This window comes from Somniosus microcephalus, chromosome 14, assembly GCF_052327205.1.
Source record: "Somniosus microcephalus isolate GS21.2 chromosome 14, FLI_Smic_1.0, whole genome shotgun sequence".
NCBI lineage: Eukaryota > Metazoa > Chordata > Chondrichthyes > Squaliformes > Somniosidae > Somniosus > Somniosus microcephalus.
Window position 1 is genome coordinate 1,114,490 of NC_141000.1, and position 23,107 is coordinate 1,137,596.

Genomic DNA, 23,107 nt, shown 5'->3' on the forward strand with positions numbered 1-23,107 from the left:
GGCTTGGTGTCAAATTTTTTGTCTTATAATACTCCTGTGACGCGCCTTGGGATGTTTTACTATGTTAAAGACGCTATATAAATACAAGTTGTTGTTGTTGAAGCCTTCTTTCCTTAATGACTTTCAGAATCTGCGAGGCAGCCAAAATCCACAGCCTTCTGGAGCAAGAACTGGCTCACGCCGTCAATGCAAGCTCGCATGCACTAAACAAAACCCATCCAAAATTCCCAGAGGTAAGGAATGTGGCAGTCATGTCCTGTTGGGCCCAGTCTGTGGTCGTTGTGTATAACTGAATTCATCCACACAAACTGGTCATTTAATGCTTTGGGAACACGCTTTACCGCTTTTGAACCCAGATTAAGTGTAGCCCCACCCTTCTGGAAATGAAGATGATCAAAGCACCTTATATTTTGAACTCATGATTCACTTAATTAAAGGGATTAAACTGACAAATGTCAAGGACTAGCTAACTCATTTTATTTGAAATGTTTCAAATGCGGTCCTGTGGCACTGCTCAGAGATAAAAGTAAAATAATTGTGTCTCTTCCTTTAATTCCATCTGCTCATCTCTCACCCTGTTTATTTCTATCTCCTTCCTTTCTATCTTCTACTCTCTCTCTCTCTCCAAACGACTCGCATTCTTTTTCTTTTGTCATCTTTCTATTCATCATTTTCCCACTTTCTACAAGAAAAATGGGCTGATATTCCCTTTCAAATAAATCTTCTTGTGATTCAGTTAGAGTTGCCATGGCAGCAGTTCTGACCATTATTATAAAAGTCATTTTTGCTAATCTTACACCTCCATGGGCATTGGCAGGGATAGGCCATGTTTTATTCTACAGGTAAGGATGGATGTGGGCAGTTCACCTCTAGTGTAAACAGACCTGCCTCACATCCCCCCTCAGATCCTCCAAACTAAGCAGAAAGAGAGGAACACTGAGAAGGATGGCACCTTTTGAATTTTGGCCACAGCAGCTGTGCAATAAAAACTGATGACAGTGCTCATCTTCCTCACCGCTGGTAATGCAGAAGGTTGACTCTCCCTACAGGCTTTTAAACACACATGCAAATTCAACAGGCGGGAGAAGATTAGCTTGTCCGCCAAGCCTGCCCCGCAGAACAGCAAAGCTCATTCTGTGGTTTAACTGCAGCTGTGCAATGCTGTGTTTAACTAGGCCTTATCTGGTGAAATCAGCCTATTTTCTACCTAGTTGCTAGCCTTTTTATATTCCTGATTTTGAGTGAAAGGAATGCTCAGAGCCACACCAAACACTGATAGATCGTCCATTGATGCTTTCTACGGTTCGTAACACGTTTAATTAATTGGGACAATTAGCAAGCAGAGAAATCTTGGGCCCATAGCTGGCAGGGGTTGCAGCCATTGCTGTATCGAGAAGTCTGACTGTCCTTTCCCATCCATTGCACACAACGGGAGGGTAAATTCACCAATCCTGTACTCTTAATGAGGTGCCAGCACGAAAGGCTACGACACGACAGTGCCCATTCTCCAACCTATTGTCCCTTCAAAGAGGTCTTCCTGCCCGGAGTGTGTGATTGGTGAATGTACCCTGGGGATCCACTGGATTTCTTCTTATGCAATGACCTTTTATTTAGGGTTGGGTCTGGTCTCCTCAATGACCTGAAGTAGAATTTACAAGCAGTGTATTTAGTAGCAAGTTGTGTAATCGCCAATGAAATTCCCCGTCAACACTTGTGCAGATGAATGACGATACTTAAAAAGGAGCTCAATCGGTTGGCTTGTCTCATGTTTGTTTCCCCTCTACAGAGTCTTACCAGGAACACAGCAATTGAGATTGCCAGTAATGTGAAAGCCCTGCATAATGAAACGGAATCATTGCTCGTTGGAAGAGTTCCTCTGGTAAGGTGGTGGCATCTGTCGATGCTGCAGGCAAATAATTACACAGCTCATGTCTAACACCAGTGTTCCAAGTGTTCCTTTTTGTGGGCCATACAGGTGCATGCTGTGGAGACTCAGGGGTGCATATGAACACACGATATTGACAGGCAGGAAAAGACCAACTGGTCCATCAAGCCTGCCGCACACAATGATGTGGCCGTGGCATCATGACCAGACACTTCCACCCCTCTTGAAGGCGTGTGGAGATTCAGCCCCCACTGCACCAGCCGGCAACACATTCCAGAGGCTCACTGCTCTCTGGGAAAAGAAGAACGGTCTGGCAGATCATTTTTTATTCCATATTCCCATTCATTTGCATATTTCTCCAGTTGCCAGGACTAACAGATCCCGGTATTCTGATTTAGGACTTATCCACCAATGAGGTAACAGCGCTGCGCACAATCCTTTCCAACCCCCGCCCCTAGCCCCGCCCCGCCCCTAGCCCTGCCCCCCTAGCCCCGCCCTGCCCTTAGCCCCGCCCTGCCCGGCCCCTAGCCCCACCCTGCCCCGCCCTCTAGCCCTGCCCCGCCCCTAGCCCACAAACTGCTGAATAAGAAATATACGGCAGCTAAAATAGAGTTACCCGGGCCTCAACAGTCGAATTGCCTCGGGCCCAGGGGCTGCATGTAGACAGGCAGCAGGTCATCAACATCTAAATGTACGAAAAGCCGGACAGGGAAAAGCCAGCTGGCCCATTGAGCCTGTCCTATACTACAGTGGTCCATACCATGGCCACCATCCGTCCTGCCTTGTTCCCCATCCGCACCCAACAACCAGCCACACAATCTCCTGAGAGAGGCAAATAAACACAGAAAAATCCTTAGGCCAACTTAGGGAAAAGAAAACTCTGGAAATCCTTTCTGACTCCCAAAGGTGATTGGCCAAGTTTCAGGAGACTGCAGTGACTGGGAGTACTCACCTGGCTTCTATAGGTAATGTTGTCGGTCACACTCAGGATCTCGTCCAGTTTCCTTGTGACTGTTTGCAGGGAATCCAGGCTCACTGCATGAGCTTGGGAACTTGTTCCATAGGTTGACGGCTCTCTGAAAAGAAATACCTTCTGGCATCTAAACTTGTTCTAGAAGTAACTTATCCTCGAGTCACCTGCTTCTCCCTAACCTGTCTAAACTTGTTCTAGAAGTAACTTATCCTCGAGTCACCTGCTTCTCCCTAACCTGTCTAAACTTGTTCTAGAAGTAACTTATCCTCGAGTCACCTGCTTCTCCCTAACCTGTCTAAACTTGTTCTAGAAGTAACTTGTCCTCGAGTCAACTGCTTCTCCCTAACCTGTCTAAACTTGTTCTAGAAGTAACTTATCCTCGAGTCACCTGCTTCTCCCTAACCTGTCTAAACTTGTTCTAGAAGTAACTTATCCTCGAGTCACCTGCTTCTCCCTAACCTGTCTAAACTTGTTCTAGAAGTAACTTATCCTCGAGTCACCTGCTTCTCCCAAACCTGTCTAAACTTGTTCTAGAAGTAACTTATCCTCGAGTCACCTGCTTCTCCTTAACCTGTCTAAACTTGTTCTAGAAGTAACTTATCCTCGAGTCACCTGCTTCTCCCTAACCTGTCTAAACTTGTTCTAGAAGTAACTTATCCTCGAGTCACCTGCTTCTCCCTAACCTGTCTAAACTTGTTCTAGAAGTAACTTATCCTCGAGTCACCTGCTTCTCCCTAACCTGTCTAAACTTGTTCTAGAAGTAACTTATCCTCGAGTCACCTGCTTCTCCCTAACCTATCTAAACTTGTTCTAGAAGTAACTTATCCTCGAGTCACCTGCTTCTCCCTAACCTATCTAAACTTGTTCTAGAAGTAACTTATCCTCGAGTCACCTGCTTCTCCCTAACCTATCTAAACTTGTTCTAGAAGTAACTTATCCTCGAGTCACCTGCTTCTCCCTAACCTATCTAACTCAAATAGCCTATCTACGTGGACTTTCATTCATTTAAGATCTTCAATCAAATCTCTTGACGTCTACACTTTTCTGGAGTAAAAAGCCCAGCTTTCTAAGCCAGGATTGCAACTGTAGCTGGCCGTACTCCTGGAGTTTCCATTGCATGACCTCCCGCTTCCACCCGCTATGCCCAGTCAAACAGCCAGGAGTGCGTTGGAATAGTCGAGTCTGGAGGTAACAAAGGCAGGGATGAGGGTTTCAGCAGCAGATGAGCTGAGGCAGGGGTGGAGACGGACGATGTTACTGAGGTGGAAATAGGCGTGAAATGAATGGGAACAGGGAAAGAGCTTTATCTGCTAGACGGTTCTTCCCATCTCCAATACTTTTATAACAAATAAATGAAAGTGTTCAGTGAAAAAAAATGCACACTTTTTTAAGCATTTGTTTTTCTCCTGGGTTGTCCGCAACCGTGTCCAGGAGAATAAACTTTAATTCCTGGAGACTAGAGGACAATCCTGGAGAGTTGGCAACCCTACTCTAACCTTATTGTGGTAACTAAGTGCCTTTAAACTTGGTGTTAATCTAGTGGTCCTTCTCTGAACCTTTTCCATGGCCTCTATATCACCGACCATGTGAGGGGACCAAAACAGTGTTGGACAGCCCTGATGTATCCCAAATCTGTGCCCATCTTTCCCGGAACTCCATGTTTGAATCCCTCCAATCAGGTTTACCCCCGCCACTGTACCGAAACGTCTCTCATCAAAGTCACAAATGACATCCTTTGTGACTGTGACAAAGGTAAACTATCCCTCCTCATCCTTCTCAACCTGTCTGCAGTCTTTGACACAGTTGACCACTCCATCCTCCTCCAACGCCTTGCCACCATCGTCCAGCTGGTTCCATTCTTATCTATCTAATCGTAGCCAGAGAATCACCTGCAATGACTTCTCTTCCCGCTCCCACATCGTTACCTCTGCTGTCCCCCAAGGATCTATCCTTGCCCCCTCCTATTTCTCATCTACATGCTGCCACTCAACGACATCATCTGAAAACACAGCGTCAGTTTCCACATGTATGCTAACGACACCCAGCTTACCTCACCACCACTTCCATCAACACCTCCACTGTCTCTAAATTGTCTGACATCCAGTACTGGATGAGCAGAAATTTTCCCCAATTAAGTATTGGGAAGACCGAAGCCATTGTCTTCGGCTCCCGGTTTAGCAACGCCTCGATTTCAAAAGTCTCATCCTTGCCTTCAACTCCCTCCATGGCCTCGCCCCCCCCATCTCTGTAATCTCCCCCAGCCCCTCCCCATCTCTGCAATCTCCTCCAACCGCCCCCCCATCTCTGCAATCTCCTCCAACCGCCCCCCCTATCTCTGTAATCTCCTCCAGCCCCCCCATCTCTGTAATCTCCTCCAGCCCCCCCATCTCTGTAATCTCCTCCAGCCCCCCCATCTCTGTAATCTCCTCCAGCCCCCCCATCTCTGTAATCTCCTCCAGCCTCCTCCCCATCTCTGTAATCTCCTCCAGCCCCCCCATCTCTGTAATCTCCTCCAGCCCCCCCATCTCTGCAATCTCCTCCAACCGCCCCCCCATCTCTGTAATCTCCTCCAGCCCCCCCATCTCTGTAATCTCCTCCAGCCCCCCCATCTCTGCAATCTCCTCCAACCGCCCCCCCATCTCTGTAATCTCCTCCAGCCCCCCCCATCTCTGTAATCTCCTCCAGCCCCCCATCTCTGTAATCTCCTCCAGCCTCCTCCCCATCTCTGTAATCTCCTCCAGCCCCCCCATCTCTGTAATCTCCTCCAGCCCCCCCATCTCTGTAATCTCCTCCAGCCCCCCCATCTCTGCAATCTCCTCCAACCGCCCCCCCTATCTCTGTAATCTCCTCCAACCGCCCCCCATCTCTGTAATCTCCTCCAGCCCCCCCCATCTCTGTAACCTCCTCCAGCCCCCCCATCTCTGTAATCTCCTCCAGCCCCCCCATCTCTGTAATCTCCTCCAGCCCCCCCATCTCTGTAATCTCCTCCAGCCCCCCATCTCTGTAATCTCCTCCAGCCCCCCCCACCTCTTTAACCTCCTCCAGCCCCCCCCATCTCTGTAATCTCCTCCAGCCTCCCCCCCATCTCTGTAACCTCCTCTAGCCCCCCCCATCTCTGTAATCTCCTCCAGCCTCCCCCCCATCTCTGTAACCTCCTCCAGCACCCCCCCATCTCTGTAATCTCCTCCAGCCCCTCCCCATCTCTGTAATCTCCTGCAGCCCCCCCATCTCTGTAATCTCCTCCAGCCCCCCTATCTCTGTAATCTCCTCCAGCTCCCCCCCATCTCTGTAACCTCCTCCAGCCCCCCCATCTCTGTAATCTCCTCCAGCCTCCTCCCCATCTCTGTAATCTCCTCCAGCCCCCCCATCTCTGTAACCTCCTCCAGCCCCCCATCTCTGTAACCTCCTCCAGCCCCCCCCATCTCTGTAACCTCCTCCAGCCCCCCCATCTCTGTAATCTCCTCCAGCCCCCCCATCTCTGTAACCTCCTCCAGCCCCCCATCTCTGTAATCTCCTCCAGCCCCCCCCATCTCTGTAACCTCCTCCAGCCCCCCCCATCTCTGTAACCTCCTCCAGCACCCCCCATCTCTGTAACCTCCTCCAGCACCCCCCATCTCTGTAACCTCCTCCAGCCCCCCCATCTCTGTAACCTCCTCCAGCCCCTCCCCATCTCTGTAACCTCCTCCAGCCCCCCATCTCTGTAACCTCCTCCAGCCCCCCCATCTCTGTAATCTCCTCCAGCCCCCCATCTCTGTAATCTCCTCCAGCCCCCCCACCTCTTTAACCTCCTCCAGCCCCCCCATCTCTGTAACCTCCTCCAGCACCCCCCCATCTCTGTAATCTCCTCCAGCCCCCCCATCTCTGTAATCTCCTCCAGCCCCTCCCCATCTCTGTAATCTCCTGCAGCCCCCCCATCTCTGTAATCTCCTCCAGCCCCCCATCTCTGTAATCTCCTCCAGCCCCCCCATCTCTGTAACCTCCTCCAGCCCCCCCATCTCTGTAATCTCCTCCAGCCCCCCATCTCTGTAACCTCCTCCAGCCCCCCCCATCTCTGTAACCTCCTCCAGCACCCCCCATCTCTGTAACCTCCTCCAGCCCCCCCCCCCATCTCTGTAATCTTCTCCAGCCCCACAACCCCCCCAAGACATCTGCGCTCCTCTAATTCTGCCTTCTTGAGCATCCCTGATTATAATCGCTCATCCATTGGCGGCCGTGCCTTCTGTTGCCTGGGCCCTAAGCTCTGGAATTCCCTCCCTAAACCTCTCCACCTCGCTACCTCACTCTCCTCCTTTAAATGCTCCTTAAAACCTACCTCTCTGACCAAGCATTCGGTCACCTGCCCTAATTTCTCCTGATGTGGCTCGGTGGCAAACTTTGTTTGGTTACACTCCTGTGAAGCACCTTGGGACGTTTTACTGGGTTAAAGGCGCTGTATAAGTACAAGTTGTTGTTGTAATGACCATCTGAATGAGTCTAATTCTGCGATTACTACTGAAGACATTACTTCTGGGTTTAAATAATTTGTCATGGTTTTGGGATGCAGGAAGGCCCTTAGGCCTTCCTTAGTATGTTCCTGAAGTGCTATTAATGAGTTTCTCTTTAAACTACTTTGCGTGGTTTAAATCGTAGTCCCACACAGAGTGCTTGTGGAGCAAGGAACAGATGGTGAGGGCAACAGATTACAACTAAACTCAAAGAATGACACCGTAAACAGAAAATGCTGCAAATATACAGCATCTGGGAACTGTTGCTCATCAGACACAGCACACCGTGCCAAAATGAACCGGCTTGCAAGATAACGCAACATTAGTTCATTAAAATATTGTTGTGGCGTCCCCAACGTGTAGCTCGTGACGTGTTGGCGGGAGGGGGCGGCGCAGGTGGGTTGGGGGCCGGATTTGACAGTGGAGGCTGCTCGCTGCCCTTAGAATGCTCTCATTTTTATGAGGCGTTCAGTGAGCTTGCAGTATTCATCCATTGAAGGCAGAAGGAAGGCCAGCAAGCAAAGGTGACCCTACATCAAGGAGTGGGCTGTCCAGCGGCAACCTTTCCTTCTATTCCAAAGGGCCTCCCCTTCAGCATATACTGTTAATGGCCCATCATTTCTAGTGACTTGTGCACGAGGCTCATTATCGCTGGACAAGCTTTTTGTGAGCTTGGCCTTGCCTGTGGTGGCAAGCGCTGAGACAATTGGGCTGGAGTAGGCATCAGGACTTTGTGCCCAGTAATGAGGGGCATGACCACCGCATCAGCAGCCCCTTGGGGATGAGGAGAAGCAAAACAACTCCATGGACAGACGAGACAAGAGCAAGGCTCAATGCAAAGAAGGAGAAGAGCACATCAGGGACTGGGGGTGGGACTGAGTCAGGTGGGGGGGACTGGGGGTGGGACTGAGTCAGGTGGGGGGGGACTGGGGGTGGGACTGAGTCAGGTGGGGGGGGTGACAGGGACTGGGGGTGGGACTGAGTCAGGTGAAGTTGCTAATGGTTGGAAAAACATAAACACCAATAGACCTGGGGCATCTGTTTCAAACCTGTACAGTGAATGTCTCCAGCCCAGTCTTGCCCCACCCAAGCTCACCGTATGAAACCTGGCAGTCTTGGTGCATTATACATGAGATTACTGTAATAAATCAAACGATGCAGATGTGTGCACTTAATTTGGAACTGACAGCAGTGGCTGGAATATCTGTTGTGAACTCAGGGACTAACAGTTTTACTGCTTTGTGCTTCTGGCAGCAACTGGACTCGCCTCAGGAAGAGCAGCTGTCTACAGCATTGCACCGTGTGGATGTTGAGCTGCGGAAGCTTGCAGAGATCCCGTGGCTTTATCACGTGCTACAGCCAACTGCTGAAGAGGTAGGGAGCAGCACCGTTATCATTTGCCACTCTCAAAAATGAGGGCTCCGAAATCTCGTAATGTTCGGGGCGATATGGGGCGCGATGGTGGTGGACAAGGGCAGATATTGGGAGGGGACCCGTTGGAAGATCGTGGGGCGTTCGTGGGGAGCAGGCGGGGTAGCTGCCCCTCCCCCACCTTTTGAAGTTGATGTCCCGGATGGAGGTGAGATAGGTGCCATGCACTGCAATTCCTGCCTCTCGTGCCCCAAACATACTGTACGTCCACATAAAGCAGGAACATAAGAAAGAACTAGGAGCAGGAGTCAGCCGTATGTCCCCTCGAGCCTGCTCCGCCATTCAATAAGATCAGGGCTGATCTTCAACCTCAACTCCACTTTCCCGCCCAATCTCCATATCCCTTAATTCCCCAAAATCTATCGATCTCTGTCTAGAATTCCAAAGATTCATAACCCTCTGCGTAAAGAAATTTCTCCTCATCTCAGTCCTAAATGACCGACCCCTTATCCTGAGACCATGACCTTTACTTCTAAACTCTCTAGCCAGGGGAAACAGCCTCTCAGCATCTACCCTGTGAAGCCTTCTAAGAATATTAGACGTTTCAATGAGATCACCTCTCATTCTTCTAAACTACAGAGAGTATCGGCCCAATCTACTGAATCTCTCCTCATAGGACAACCCTCTCATCCCAGGAATCAATCGAGTGAACCTTCGTTGCACCGCCTCCAAGGCAAGTATATCCTTCCTTAGATAAGGAGACCAGAACTGTGCACAGTACTCCAGGTGTGGTATCACTAAAGCCCTATATAAATGCAGCAAAGACGGAAGTGGGACCGTCAAATTCTTTAAAGCGATTGGCTGCTGCATCAGCTGTGGCTCACTGGGTAATAGTCTCACCTCTGAGTCAGAAGGTTGTGAGCTCAGGTCCCACGCCAGAGACTTGAGCACAAAATCCAGACTGACACTCCAGTGCAGTGCTGAGGGAGTGCTGCACTACCGCAGGTCCCGCCTTTCGGATGAGACGTTAAACCAAGGCCCCGTCTGCCCTCTCAGGTGGATGTAAAAGATCCCATGGCACTATTTCGAAGAAGAGTAGGGGAATTCTCCCCCGGTGTCCTGGGCCAATATTTATCCCTCAAATAACATCACTAAAAAAACAGATTATCACTTTGCTGTTTGTGGAATCTTGCTGTGTGGAAATTGGCTGCCGCGATTCCTACATTACAACAGTGACCACTTCAAAAAGTACTTAATTGGCTGTAAAGCACTTTGGGACGTCATGACGGGCACTATATAAATGTTAGTCTTCCATATCCTGCCCTTTCTCCCCCCCACTCCCACTCCCTAATCCCCCTGTCAAAAATCCGGCTTCTACCCTCACCCAACCCAGGAATTTCAGGGCCTTAGTTTGGTGAATTTTCTGCTTATTAAGGTCACACTGCGAGGGAAAGGGACTCCTTTAACACCCCAGATTAACATCAAACACTCCCAGGTCAGGCACAGGCTCAGTTAGTTGCAGCTCCTTGGCCCTCAGAATGTATCTAATCCCAAGACTGTCCCCTGCACTGGTGTGACAATTACATTGTACCCACCGAGAGGTGTGTGGCGCATATATATTATATTCATGAAGCACTGCCCCAGTATACCGCTAACCCAGCTGGTCCCACCACCCTTTAGATCAGCTGGAATGACACATATGATGGTGGGCTTATTGCACTGGTCCTGTGGGGAGCCCACAAAACAATGGATTGGCTACAAGTGGACAGAAGATGCAGCTGAGTCTGTGCACGATGAAAAATGTGGCAGCCTAGGTTAGACTACATTATTGGGAATTATTTCAGTTGGTGGGGCAGGAACTGTTAGCGGCAAGTCTGATAAAACAAGTGATTCTCTCACCAGCTGATGCCAATTGAAAATGCAACTCCTCGAGTCCCAATTTTAGTCTTCCCCTCTCTTGAGTCCTTACTGCTGCTATGCTGCATAGGATACTAGGCCCACCTAAAGGGAAAGGAAAGGGACACGTTCACCCTGCACTGCTCTCTCATAAGGAGCTCCCACTAGCTGGTTACAGAGGTGAGTTCACCAATCCAACACTCCCAGTGTAGCGTCGCGCTCAGAGGGAACACGAGGGGATACGGCTATAACACTGTACTGCCAATTCTCCGACCCTTTAAGTGCGACAGGATCGGTGAATGAACAACAAAATACATTTACATAGTGCCTTTCACTGGATAAAACATCCCAAGGCACTTCACAGGAGCGTTATCAAACACAAGTCGACACCGAGCCACATACAGAGATATTAGGACAGGTGTGCAAAAGCATGGTCGAAGAGGTAGGTTTTAAGGAGCGACTTAAAGAACATAAGAATTAGGAGCAGGAGTAAGCTATATGGCACTCGAGCCAGCTCTGCCATTCAATCAGATCATGGCTGGCCTTCGACCTCAACTCCATTTTCCTGCCCGATCCCCATATCCCTTGATTCCGCTAGAGTAAATCTATCTCTCTCAGTCTTGAATATATTCAATGTCTCAGGATCCCTTTGGGGTAGAGAATTCCAGAGATTCACAGCCCTCTGAATGAAGAAATTCCTCCTCATCTCAGTCTTAAATGGCCGACCCCTTATCCTGAGACTATGCGCCCTGGTTCTAGACTCTCCAGCCAGGGGGAAACAACCTCTCAGCATCTACCCTGTCAATCCCCCTCAAAATCTTATATGTTTCAATGAGATCACCTCTCATTCTTCTAAACTCCAGAGAGTATAGGCCCAATCTACACAATCTCTCCTCATAGGACAGCCCTCTCATCCCAGGAATCAATCTAGTGAACCTTCGTTGCACCATCTCTAAGGCATGTATGTCCTTCCTCAGATAAGGAGACCAAAACTGTGCACAGTACTCCAGGTGTGATCCCAACAAAGCCCTGTACAATTGTAGTATGACTTCCTTACTCTTGCAATCCAACCCCCTTGCAATAAAGGCCAACATATCATTTGCCTTCCTAATTGCTTGCTGTACAAGGGCACCTAAATCTCTCTGAACACCAACATTTAATGGTTTCTCACCATTTAAAAAATATTCTGTTTTTCTATTCTTCCCAGAAAGTGAATAACCTCACATTTCCCCACATTATACTCCATATAACCTTATTGCCCACTCACTTAACCTGTCTATATCCCATTGCAAGGAGGAGAGAGGTAGCGAGGCGGAGCAGTTTAGGGAGGGAATTCCAGAGCTTCGAGCATAGGCAGCTGAAGGCTGTAGTCTTGACAGAGACCTTAGAGCAGATTGCTTGCCTGGCAAGTTGGTCAGGGTGCAGTGCATTGTGAGGAGAGACACCTAGGCCTAGAAATTCACTAGCCTTAGCGCCGCTTTTGAGGCGCTAGAGGGACTAGCGCCAGAGTTATGGCCAGTTGAAAAATTCCCTGGGGCCCTAAAGCGGCGTTGCACCGGTAGCGCTGCGCCGGCACCGATGACGTCATCGGTGTGCGCAGCGTCCCGGTTGCCATGCCGACGGGCCCCAGCGCCGAAATTCAGTTGCGGCCGCCTCGCCCGTGGCAGCCGCAACTAAGACTCTGGCAACAGAGTCCAACACGTGTTTGCGCCGGCGCATTAAAGGCCCCGCGGCGGCCGGCCGCTTTCCCGCCGGCCGCCTGCCCGCAGCTCCCTCCCCGGACTTCTCCCCGCCCCCCCCCCCCGGAACAGATGCAAGCCCGGCACTTGCCCGAGGTGCCGGGCTCATTTTTAAACAGATTTGCGCGGGCCGCGGCCGGGTGCAGGCAGCTCCTCCTTAACGGAAGGAGGAGGCCTGCACTTCCCCAGCCTGCCGCACCGCATCGGGTGCCGCAGCGCCGGAATTGCGGCGCGAAACGGCAGTTAGCGCCGATGTACTGCCGCAAAGACCCTTCAGTAGCGCCGGCAGCCGTTTGGGCGCGGCGCCACTGAATTTTTGGCGCGCGCAGGGGACTTAGCGCCGGCACTAACTTCCGGCGCTAAAGCCCTGGCTAAGCCAAAACCCAATTTCTAGGCCCTAGAGTTTTGAAAGTGAGGAATATCATTTTACATTGGAAAATAAGTATCAATTTAAGGAATACCTTTAAACGAGTGGAGCAAACCTTGTGCAGAACTGCCATCTTAGAGCCAAATACGCTCCCTTGCCTCCACCTGGACTCTCTGCCTGACTTGACCTGAACCCTCCTGTATTTGCAGGTTGTTCAAATTACACCATGTTTCACTGGTGCAGGCCTTGCATCTGGAAGCAAGTTTGGGAGGTCAGCTGGCCCTGGCCCGCCAGATGGCTGGCCGGCCGATGTCCATAAACAGAATCCTGAAGCTTGAACCTCTTTCTGCACCCAAAAAAAGGAACCTGCCTTTTGCCTGGCTCCAACAGTTGGCACCCAGGCCCTGCTCATTCTCCAATCTGAATGGGGGTGGGTGCAAGGCATAACCTCCACTATCAGGAAGCAAACATCCAAACGAGGAGTCCACCAAGGAAAATGGGATAGGAGGCACCATTGCCTCACTCCCATCTCATTTGCAGGGGTTTTCCATGTTTGTAACTGTTGTGGACATAACCACACCATCCCCAAATCCCCCTCCATCCCCAGGATCCCCAGGAAATCCCTGGGCAAGGCAAAGGAGCGGGAGATTGGGTGTAACATGTCCCTGCCCCTTTTTCACTTTGTTTTCCCCCTGGGAGTTGAAGCACAATCCGGAGGAAAATTAGCCCCGTTATCTCCAAGTCACCAAGTAAACGAGGAGTCCAGAAGACAGTAATGAGATTAGTGCGTGTGCTCTATACTATAAATAAAAGAGTGTGAGTGATTGTTTAGAAGTGAACATGTGTGGGAAGATCTGCTTCCCATATCAGTGCTGTGCCATACACACTTTTCATGACCATGTTAGGTTTGAGAGAGTGAAGGCTGCTCACCATATAGTTGTACGATAGCAAAATACTGCAGATGCTGGAAATCTGAAATAACAACAGAAAATGCTGGAAAAACTCAGCAGGCCAGGCAACATCCGTGGAGAGAAAATAGAGTCAACGTTTCGGGTGAACCCTTTGTCAAGACTAAAGAAGCACAGGAAATGAAATAGATTAAGAGGCCAGGCTGGGAGAGAACAAAAGAGAAGTGAAGAGACATTAAGAGGTATTCAAAACGAGACGAGATGGTGACAGGACTAGTGGAGACAAAAGACAGCTCTAGATTAGGTGTGAAATGCGCTGGCAGAATGGGAGACAGCTGCCATGTGGGAGAGTGTGATAAATCCATGTAGTGAGACAAGGAACTCGAAGAGACGAGGTATGAGGATTAATACGAGTGCTTTATTGAACGACTGTGAAGACAACCAGGCAGGCCTGCTTCCAGGCATTGCACCTTTGCTGACCTTGACAGGAAGCAAACCTCTGACCTGAACAGGAAGCAAACCTCTCACCTTAGCCGCAGCATTGGCTACAGCACCACCTAGTGGATGACCTTAATCATAACATCCCAGATTACTATAGAGAGAGAAAAAAACAAGAAAGGTCGGTGGGGGGTGGAAAAGGTCAAAACAAAGGTGTGGATAAAAAATATAAGTAAAAATGTAATAGGGGCCGAGGTTATGATCTGAAATTGTTGAACTCGATGTTGAGTCTGGAAGGCTGTAAAGTGCCTAATCGGAAGATGAGGTGCTGTTCCTCGAGCTTACGCTGGGTTTCCGTGGAACAATGCAAGAGGCCGAGGACGGTGAGGTCCGAGTGGGAATGGAGCGGTGAATTAAAATGACAGGCGACCGGAAGCTCGGGGTCACCCTTACAGACTGAACGGAGGTGTTCCGCAAAGCGGTCACCCAATCTGCGTTTAGTCTCCCCAAACACCATATAGTTGTGATGTCCAACCTCACCTGTTACATTCGAGAGGTTTACAGAATGTATGTCGATACCTGGTGCTGTACAATGACTCCCACACACCATCTGCTGGCAAATGTGAGAGTGCTTATTTTGCTGAGCAGAGCTGGCTCTATTATTAAGACAGTTTCACGACTTATAAAGGACAAGAAATCAAACCCGTATCTAATTTTCAACAGGACCATTCGTTGGAATTTGCCAAAAGAAACAGTCGAAGTGCTATGTTCCGAATTGTGCCAAAGTTTAAGAAAGAGAAAAGCCAAAGGCATAAGGCAGCCCCTCAGCCAGGTAAGGTGTTGCTTTTCTTGTTGATTGGTAGCTGACCGCCCCTCACCACTTCAGCTGTCGCTGGGTGTTTTCGCAGTCACAGAATCCCTTTCCGGAGATCTTTTATTCTTCACAGAAATGTCTGGGATGATGGGAGAGTATAATTGGGAATGAGCTGAAGTGGGAAAATATATATATTGGGTAGATTTCACCAATCGGTGTTCCCAGCACAGAGCGTCACCCGCCTCCTGAACTTCTGCACAAAGGTCAGCGTGCCCTACAGGATTTCCCACCCATTAGGAATTCCCGATTCATGCTACCGCCACAAGAGGCTCTGCACCAAGCGCAATGTTGTAAAATCTGCCCTTTGAGCCCTGGATCACGAGGGGAAAACAAGCAGGAAAATGTTTCAAGCTCGAGATTTGATGCAGTCTGAATGTGAGGTCTAACTGTTGAATGAAACACAAAAAGTTAGCATGTAGGTACAGCAAGTAATTAGGAAGGCTAATGGAATGTTGGCCTTTATTGCAAGGGGGATAGTGTATAAAAGTAGGGAAGTTTTGATGCAACTTTACAGGGCGCTGGTGAGACCGCACCTGGAGTACTGCGTACAGTTGTGGTCTCCATATTTAAGGAAGGATATACTTGCATTGGAGGCAGTGCAGAGAAGGTTCACTAGGTTGATTCCTGGGATGAAGGTGTTGACGTATGATGAAAGGTCGTGAATCTTTGGAATTCTCTACCCCGGAAAGCTGTGGAGGCGGAGTCATTACATATATTCAAGGAGGAGATTGACAGACATTTGAACTACAAGGGAGTCGAGGGGTATGGAGAGAGAGCGGGAAAGTGGTGTTGAGGACAAGATTGGATCAGCCATGATCTTATTGAATGGCGGAGCAGGCTCGAGGGGCCGATTGGCCGACTCCTGCTCCTGTTTCTTATGTTCTTATGATCTACCAGTTACCTATCCTCATGCATGGCATAGTTACTGTTACTCCAGAGGTGGAGGGGCGGGGTGAGGTGTGGTTTGGGGAAGGAATTCCCGAGCATGAAGCCCAGGCGGCTGAAAGCACGGCTGCCAATGGTGGGGGGACGAGGTGGGCGGGGATGCACATAAAGCTATAATCAGAAGAGCAAAGAGTTTGGGGGAATTGTAGAGTCAGAGTAGGTTATAGAGGTAGCAAGTGGTGAGGGGATTTAAACTCAAAGATGAGAATTTTAAATTTGATGCTCTGGTGGATGGGGGCCAATGTTTGGTCAGCAAGGACCAGGATGTTAAAGAGCTGCCTTCTTGAAGAAGGTAAGTGGCTAGAGATTGATGTTTTCTCAGTGATGTTGAACAATACCATTGGAAGCAAAGGATGAGCTAAGCGTTTCACAATGACGTCATCAATTGCCATACCCTTTTGAACCTCATGACAATGGTACATAATTGTTGAACTTGGGAAGGAAGCAGAGGACACTGTTGCTGGAGAGATTTGCACCCCCTTTGAAAAGCCTGCCTAACTAATATGACTCTATCTACAAATACGATCAAGAACATAATTAAAAAAGAACATTAATTGGGAAGTTATTGGTGCTTTAGTCAGAAATCTATAGACTTTTGTGTCAGTAACGGGTACAAATAAAAGATGTATGTGTATAGGTAATACATAAAATTAAGCAGATTTTAAATGTAATTGTAAAGGAGTGGATTTACAATCTTATGCAAGATAAGCAGAAGAGCTGCGGAATCCCTGACAAACAGTGTAAGTGGTGCTTACATTGTGTTTCTGGGATTTCTGCAGCTTTTCCGTTGAAGTTAACAATGGACAAGTGAGAGAACCTCTGCAGAAATTCACCCTAAAATCTCAGACTGAAAATTTAACTTAGTCGTATTCAGGGACTGAAAACAAATTGAACCAGTGGAATTAGTGATGAGAATAAAATTGTTATGGTTGATGACTTAATTTAATGTGTAACTGGATAATCACAGTATACTGTGAGAAAAACCTGACCAGAAACTACACAAAAATGTATTTAAATGGTATAAGTCATTTTTTATAGTGCAGATCAATTCACTGCAAATACTGTTGAGTTGGAAGGCAACAGCCGAGAATGGCCAGTGAAAAATGTATTTCCCTCACCATTTACATCCCTTCAGGAATTTCTGAATTAACACCTCCCAGTAGCTTTTCAAGTAGAACAGAATCTCCATCAATCTGTTAGCTGATGTAATCAACATGTTTTTGTTTTCCATGCTGTCAAGTAATCAGCTGGAGCAATGGCCACAGAACTCACGCCTCAGGTTGACAGACGTGGTTCCCTAGCTGCGTGAATTCTGTGACCATGCAGGGAAATTAAAAAAGTAAGGGGGAAAAGGCTCTTAAGTGCCTATAAAGTACCTCATAATGATCTCAGTTAGATCCTCCTGCAGGTTGGGTCAGCTCCACACTGACAGATGCGCCTGTGGGAAAGGCGCATGGGAGCGAGTTGACAGCAGGTTCCCGACCTGCTGTGAAAAAAAACAACTTTCCCATCCGACCCGCCACCGATCGCACCCGCTTCAGCCCAAAGAGTCTGTTTGCTTTCCAATTGGCGCAAAAATACATTTTGCGAGGAATGTTTCGAGAAAACTACTATCAAGTGCTTAATTTTTACTTCAGAGAGTAATACTGGCTTAGAGAGAGACAGAGGGTAATGATCAGAATGCAGATTTATTTTGTTCATACTGAGAATTCAAAAATAACAATTATTTTCATAAAGATGTAGCTGTCACGGGTAAGGAACAGACTAAGAATGTATTTTCCAGGAACCAATCAAAAAAACACTTTATCCTATCTTGGAGCAGAGACCGTAACCACTTCTTTCCAAATTCTTTCAGTCCCATTCCCCAGTGTTCACAGGGAAATAATTAAAAGCATGAACCTTTGATTATTTAATGTGGTAATTTTTGACACAAAAACAATGCATGTATTGGGTGTTGTTTACATGTGTAATGTATGTTTATGTAATTTATGTTTGTTTAAGCAGCCATGTGTTTGTTTATTGTTAGTGTCTGAAAATATCAATTTACATATTTTCCAAGATCCAATTTTTAAAAAATGCTTCACTTTTCCCAGGGAGACCACTTAGAGACATCTTTCTGAATTCTTCCCCACAGTACTGCAGGTTCTCAGACCCTCCTCCCTAATGTTACCTGATCCCACATTCCAAACCATATCGTTCTACCAATCCCCAGGTTCCCTCTCCACAGTGCTGCTAAATGGCAGGACCCCCGCATGATCCCAAAACCCTAGAACCACCTTTCACTACTGCCAAACTCAATGATCTCCCCTGGAGTGCTACAAACATTCAGGATGCCTTTCCCAGTTCTTTCAAACCCCAGGACCAGACCTCCATTCGAGTGTTAGGAAATCCACTCGATTTCAAAATTCTCATCCTTGTTTTCAAATCCCTCCATGGCCTCGTCCCCTCCCTATTTCTGTAATCTCCTCCAGCCCCCCCCCCCCCCCACCGAGATATCTGCGCTCCTCTAATTCTGCCCTCTTGAACATCCCTGATTATAATCGTTCAGCCATTGGTGGCCGTGCCTTCTGTTGCCTGGGCTCTAAGCTCTGGAATTCCCTGCCTAAACCTCTCCGCCTCTCTTTCCTCCTTTAAGATGCTCCTTAACATCTACCTCTTTGACCAAGCTTTTGGTTCACCTGTCCTAATTTCTCCTTATGTGGCTCGGTGTCAAATTTTTTGTCTTGTAATACTCCTGTGAAGCGCCTTGGGAAGTTTTACTATGTTAAATACATGTTGTTATTGTTGTTGTTGTTGAGTGGTGCCCAACTACAGGACCGCCCCTTCAGTATTACCAAACCACTTTCCCCCAGTGCTGCAAAAACACCAGGACCTCCACCACAATGCTATCAAACCCAGGAACCTTGTTCCCTCGTGCTGCAAAACCTTAAGATTCCCACTTGCAATGCTGTCAAACCCCAGGACTTACACCCTGGTGCTGCCAAACTCCAGGACTTCCACCCTCGTGCTGCCGAACTCCAGGACTTCCACCCTCGTGCTGCCAAACTCCAGGACTTCCACCCTCGTGCTGCCAAACTCCAGGACTTCCACCCTCGTACTGCCGAACTCCAGGACTTCCACCCTCGTGCTGTCAAACTCCAGGACTTCCACTCTTGTGCTGTCAAACTCCAGGACTTCCACCCTCGTGCTGTCAAACTCCAGGACTTCCACCCTCGTGCTGTCAAACTCCAGGACTTCCACCCTCGTGCAGTCAAACTCCAGGACTTCCACCCTCATGCTGCCGAACTCCAGGACTTCCACCCTGGTGCTGTCAAACTCCAGGACTTCCACCCTGGTGCTGTCAAACTCCAGGACTTCCACCCTCGTGCAGCCGAACTCCAGGATTTCCACTCTCGTGCTGTCGAACTCCAGGACTTCCACCCTCGTGCTGCCAAACTCCAGGACTTCTACCCTCGTGCTGCCGAACTCCAGGACTTCCACCCTGGTGCTGTCAAACTCCAGGACTTCCACTCTCGTGCTGTCGAACTCCAGGACTTCCACCCTCGTGCTGCCAAACTCCAGGACTTCTACCCTCGTGCTGCCGAACTCCAGGACTTCCACCCTCGTGCTGTCAAACTCCAGGACTTCCACCCTCGTGCTGTCAAACTCCAGGACTTCCACCCTCGTGCTGTCAAACTCCAGGACTTCCACCCTCGTGCTGTCAAACTCCAGGACTTCCACCCTCGTGCTGTCAAACTCCAGGACTTCCACCCTCGTGCTGCCGAACTCCAGGACTTCCACCCTCGTGCTGTCAAACTCCAGGACTTCCACCCTCGTGCTGTCAAACTCCAGGACTTCCACCCTCGTGCAGTCAAACTCCAGGACTTCCACCCTCGTGCAGTCAAACTCCAGGACTTCCACCCTCGTGCAGTCAAACTCCAGGACTTCCACCCTCGTGCTGTCAAACTCCAGGACTTCCACCCTCGTGCTGTCAAACTCCAGGACTTCCACCCTCGTGCTGTCAAACTCCAGGACTTCCACCCTCGTGCAGTCAAACTCCAGGACTTCCACCCTCGTGCTGTCAAACTCCAGGACTTCCACCTGGTGCTGCCAAGCCCCAGTGATACCAAATCCCAACTTCCTCTCCGCAGTGCTACTAAACCCCAAAGCCCTCATTCCTAATACTGATAAATGCCCAAGTCCAGTCCAGTATATCTTGCCTTCCATCTTACTGTGTACCCTAATAGACAAAGATTGAGTACAGAGATAAAGGAGCATACAGTAACAACCACAGCCATTGATTTACAGTTTTCACAGGAAAATGAGAACATGGGAATTCATCCGCCCCAATTGATAAAAGTTCTAATACAACATGTAGTAAATATGCAATTTTTGGCCCCTGTCACAATCTCCGTACCCTCCCAGCCACTGTCTCAGGTTGAACCAGACTGTTCGCAACCTCATTTTACTCTGAGCTGAGCTTTCTGATCCCATATCCTCTCCATCACAAAGACTGCCTACTTCCAGCTCTAACATTGCCCAACTCGGCCCCGGCCTCAGCCTATTTGCAGCTGAAACGCTCGTCCTTGCTTTTGTCAACTCCAGACTCGACCATTCCAATGCTCTCCTTGTTGGCCTTCCATCTTCCACACTCCGTAAACTTCAGCTCATCCAAAACTCTGCTGCCCGTATCCACCTGAACATAAAACTCTGTTGTTATAAAACAGTGTATCGTGTGACTCGCCATGAGCAATGCCATACAAGATCTACTACAGGAAACTTTGTGCTATCCGGCACCGACGGGACCGAGCTGTTGCCGTCCCATCAAAACTGCCGGACAAACCAGCGCTAATGTTGAAACATACGGAGATTTTGAGCTCCGTATCTGGCAACAAACCCTGTTGCTACAGCTTCTAAACAGTCGGCCATGTCTTGCAAGCGTCTCTGTAGCTTAGCAACAGCTTCAGCGAGACCTTGCAGAGCCTGACTGGTGAAAAAAAAGCAACGAAAAGAAAAAAAATTAACGAAATGGCTCCTGATTTTTGCCGGTGGCTCGAGCATTCCGGACAGTTAACCTCCGGATAAACCAAAGTTTCCTGTAGTATACAAAAGTGCTATAGCAATGCACGTTTCCTGTTTGTCATGTCACAATTCTTGTGTCACATTTCAACCAGCACACTTTGGGATCACTCCAGGACTTGAGCACATAATCACTTGAGCTAATTTCACTCCTCATTACTGAGGTAGCATTGCATTGTTGGAGTTGTGTCTTTCAGACAAGATGTTAAACCCAGATCCAGTCTGCCTGTTCAAGTGGATGTTAAAGGTCCCCTGGCACTATTCAAAGAGCAGGGAATTTTTCCAGGATCCTGGCCAACCATCGTCACCAAAAACATTTTAACTGGTTGTAGGATCATGCTGTGTGTAAACTTGGCCTTCCTTACAACAGTGACTGCACTTCAAAGTAATACATTGGCTATGAAATGCTTTGAGGCGTCCTGAAGATTTGATCATGTGCTGTATAAATGCAAGTTTGTTTTCCTTTCTAACCTCTGACCCCAAGTTTTATCTTCAAATCACTCCTGACCCTGTATCAATAAAGCCTTAGAAAAGCTATCTCATGAGTAATGCAAAAAAGAGCTTGAATTTATATCGCATCATTTTTAGCCACAAGATGTCCCAAAGTGGTTCACAATCAATGCATTACTTTGAAGTGGAGTCACTGTTGTTTTATAGGCAAACATAGCAGCCAATTGCTGCACAAGATCCCAGTTAACTTGTGTTGGTTGAAGAAGGAATTTTGGCCAGGACAATGGGAAACTACCTGTTGTTCTTCGAATAGGGCCATGGGATCGTATACATCCACCTGAATAGGCCAACACGGCCTCGGTTTAATGTCTCTTCCAAAAGATGGCACTTCTGACAATAAAGCACTCCCTCAGTACAGTGTTGATGGATCAACCTAGGTTATGTGCTCAAGTCTCTGGTGGGGCTTGAGGCTATAACTAAGTTGTGTTGAACCTGAGCCCCAAAACCTTACTCCTTAAAAACACTTAGGCCTAGAAATTCATTAAGGCGCTGCCAGCTTTGCGTCCAGTTAACGCCTAAAGGGTGATTTTGCGGCAAAAATGAGTTTGCGCAGATATTCAGCGCAGCGGTATTGGCGGCGGTAGCCGTTAGCGCTGCGCCGGCACCGATGACGTCATCGGTGTGCGCAGTGCCCCGGTTCCGCCCCGAAACCGCGCTGATCCCCATATTTAGTTGCGGCCGCCTCCTCCGAAGCGGCCGCAAACAGCGACCAGAAAATGGGGCCGTCCTGCTGCCTTAGTGGGGTGCTTTAAAGTGGAAGGTGCGGCCGGCCGCTTTTGCGGCGGAAGGTGCGGCCGGCCGCTTTTGCGGCGGCCGCCTGCCCGCACCTCCTTCCCCGGCCTCCTCCACCCCCCCCCCCCCCGCGGCATTGCCGGCTGCTTTCCGCGAGCCCGGCACTTCTCCGTGGTGCCGGGCTCATTTGCCGGCACTATCCAGCGGCGATCTCCCCGTTGCAGGCAGCTCCCCCTTAAGAGAAGGAGGAGGCCTGCAGTACCGCAGCCTGCCGCTCCGCAGCGCCTGGCGCAGCGGCGCCAAGAGCGCTGATATTCAGTGTCAGCGCACCAAGCGGAGGCGGGCACACTCTGGTATAGCGCCCGCTTCCGAATTGGGGCGCTAACAATGAATATCTGACGATCGCTATAAGCTTCCCGCCCAGCGCTAACTTTTGGGCGCTAGCCAGCTGGCGGGGCCATAGTGAATTTCTAGGCCTTAATTTCACCCCATAAAGTAACTTGCACCTTCCTTCAATGAAATGCATTAACCTTTTATTAATAAGACTAGTGCTGCAGACTTGCGTTGGGGTACAAGAAACAGTGGGTATAGTTAGGTGGGAGTTGTGGAAAGGCCACAAAGCTGGGTCAGGAAAGGGGGAGGCTGCAGAGTTGGGCTGAGAGCAAGGAAGCTACAAAGTAACTTGGAGTCGGAGAGAGAAGTGATTGATTGTAGAGCTGAGTCAGGAACTTTGGATCTGAGTGTTGCTATCCTCACCTGAGGGAAGATGAAATCTGTAGAGGAGACAAAATCTGTAGAGGAGACATGTCTGTGGAGTCGCGCTTCATGGACAGGTTTCTTCCTTCATGATTCTGGGATTCACATTGGTCCTTGCTAAGCATATTGTAGATAGATGATAGCATGTGCTTAACGCAGGTGAATCAGAAA

At 49.0% G+C, this 23,107-nt stretch overlaps 2 protein-coding genes across 5 annotated transcripts in view; one reads left to right on the forward strand and one right to left on the reverse strand.

Annotated features, from left to right (window-relative positions):
- The window catches only part of dgkh (diacylglycerol kinase, eta), a 532,784-nt gene that overhangs the window by 471,496 nt on the left and 38,181 nt on the right, over positions 1–23,107 (forward strand). For all 4 annotated transcript variants that reach the window (XM_086006091.1, XM_086006092.1, XM_086006093.1 and 1 more), the window contains 4 exons: positions 128–233; positions 1,787–1,879; positions 8,597–8,716; positions 14,785–14,893. In XM_086006091.1, coding sequence (XP_085862217.1) covers positions 128–233; positions 1,787–1,879; positions 8,597–8,716; positions 14,785–14,893 — 428 coding nt within the window. The remainder of the gene's footprint in view (positions 1–127; positions 234–1,786; positions 1,880–8,596; positions 8,717–14,784; positions 14,894–23,107) is intronic.
- LOC147107238 (uncharacterized) overlaps positions 18,374–23,107 on the reverse strand; it is a 35,585-nt gene continuing 30,851 nt past the window's right edge. Inside the window, exon 3 of the mRNA XM_086006095.1 lies at positions 18,374–20,555. Coding sequence (XP_085862221.1) covers positions 18,845–20,137 — 1,293 coding nt within the window. The 5' untranslated portion in view covers positions 20,138–20,555 and the 3' untranslated portion in view covers positions 18,374–18,844. The remainder of the gene's footprint in view (positions 20,556–23,107) is intronic.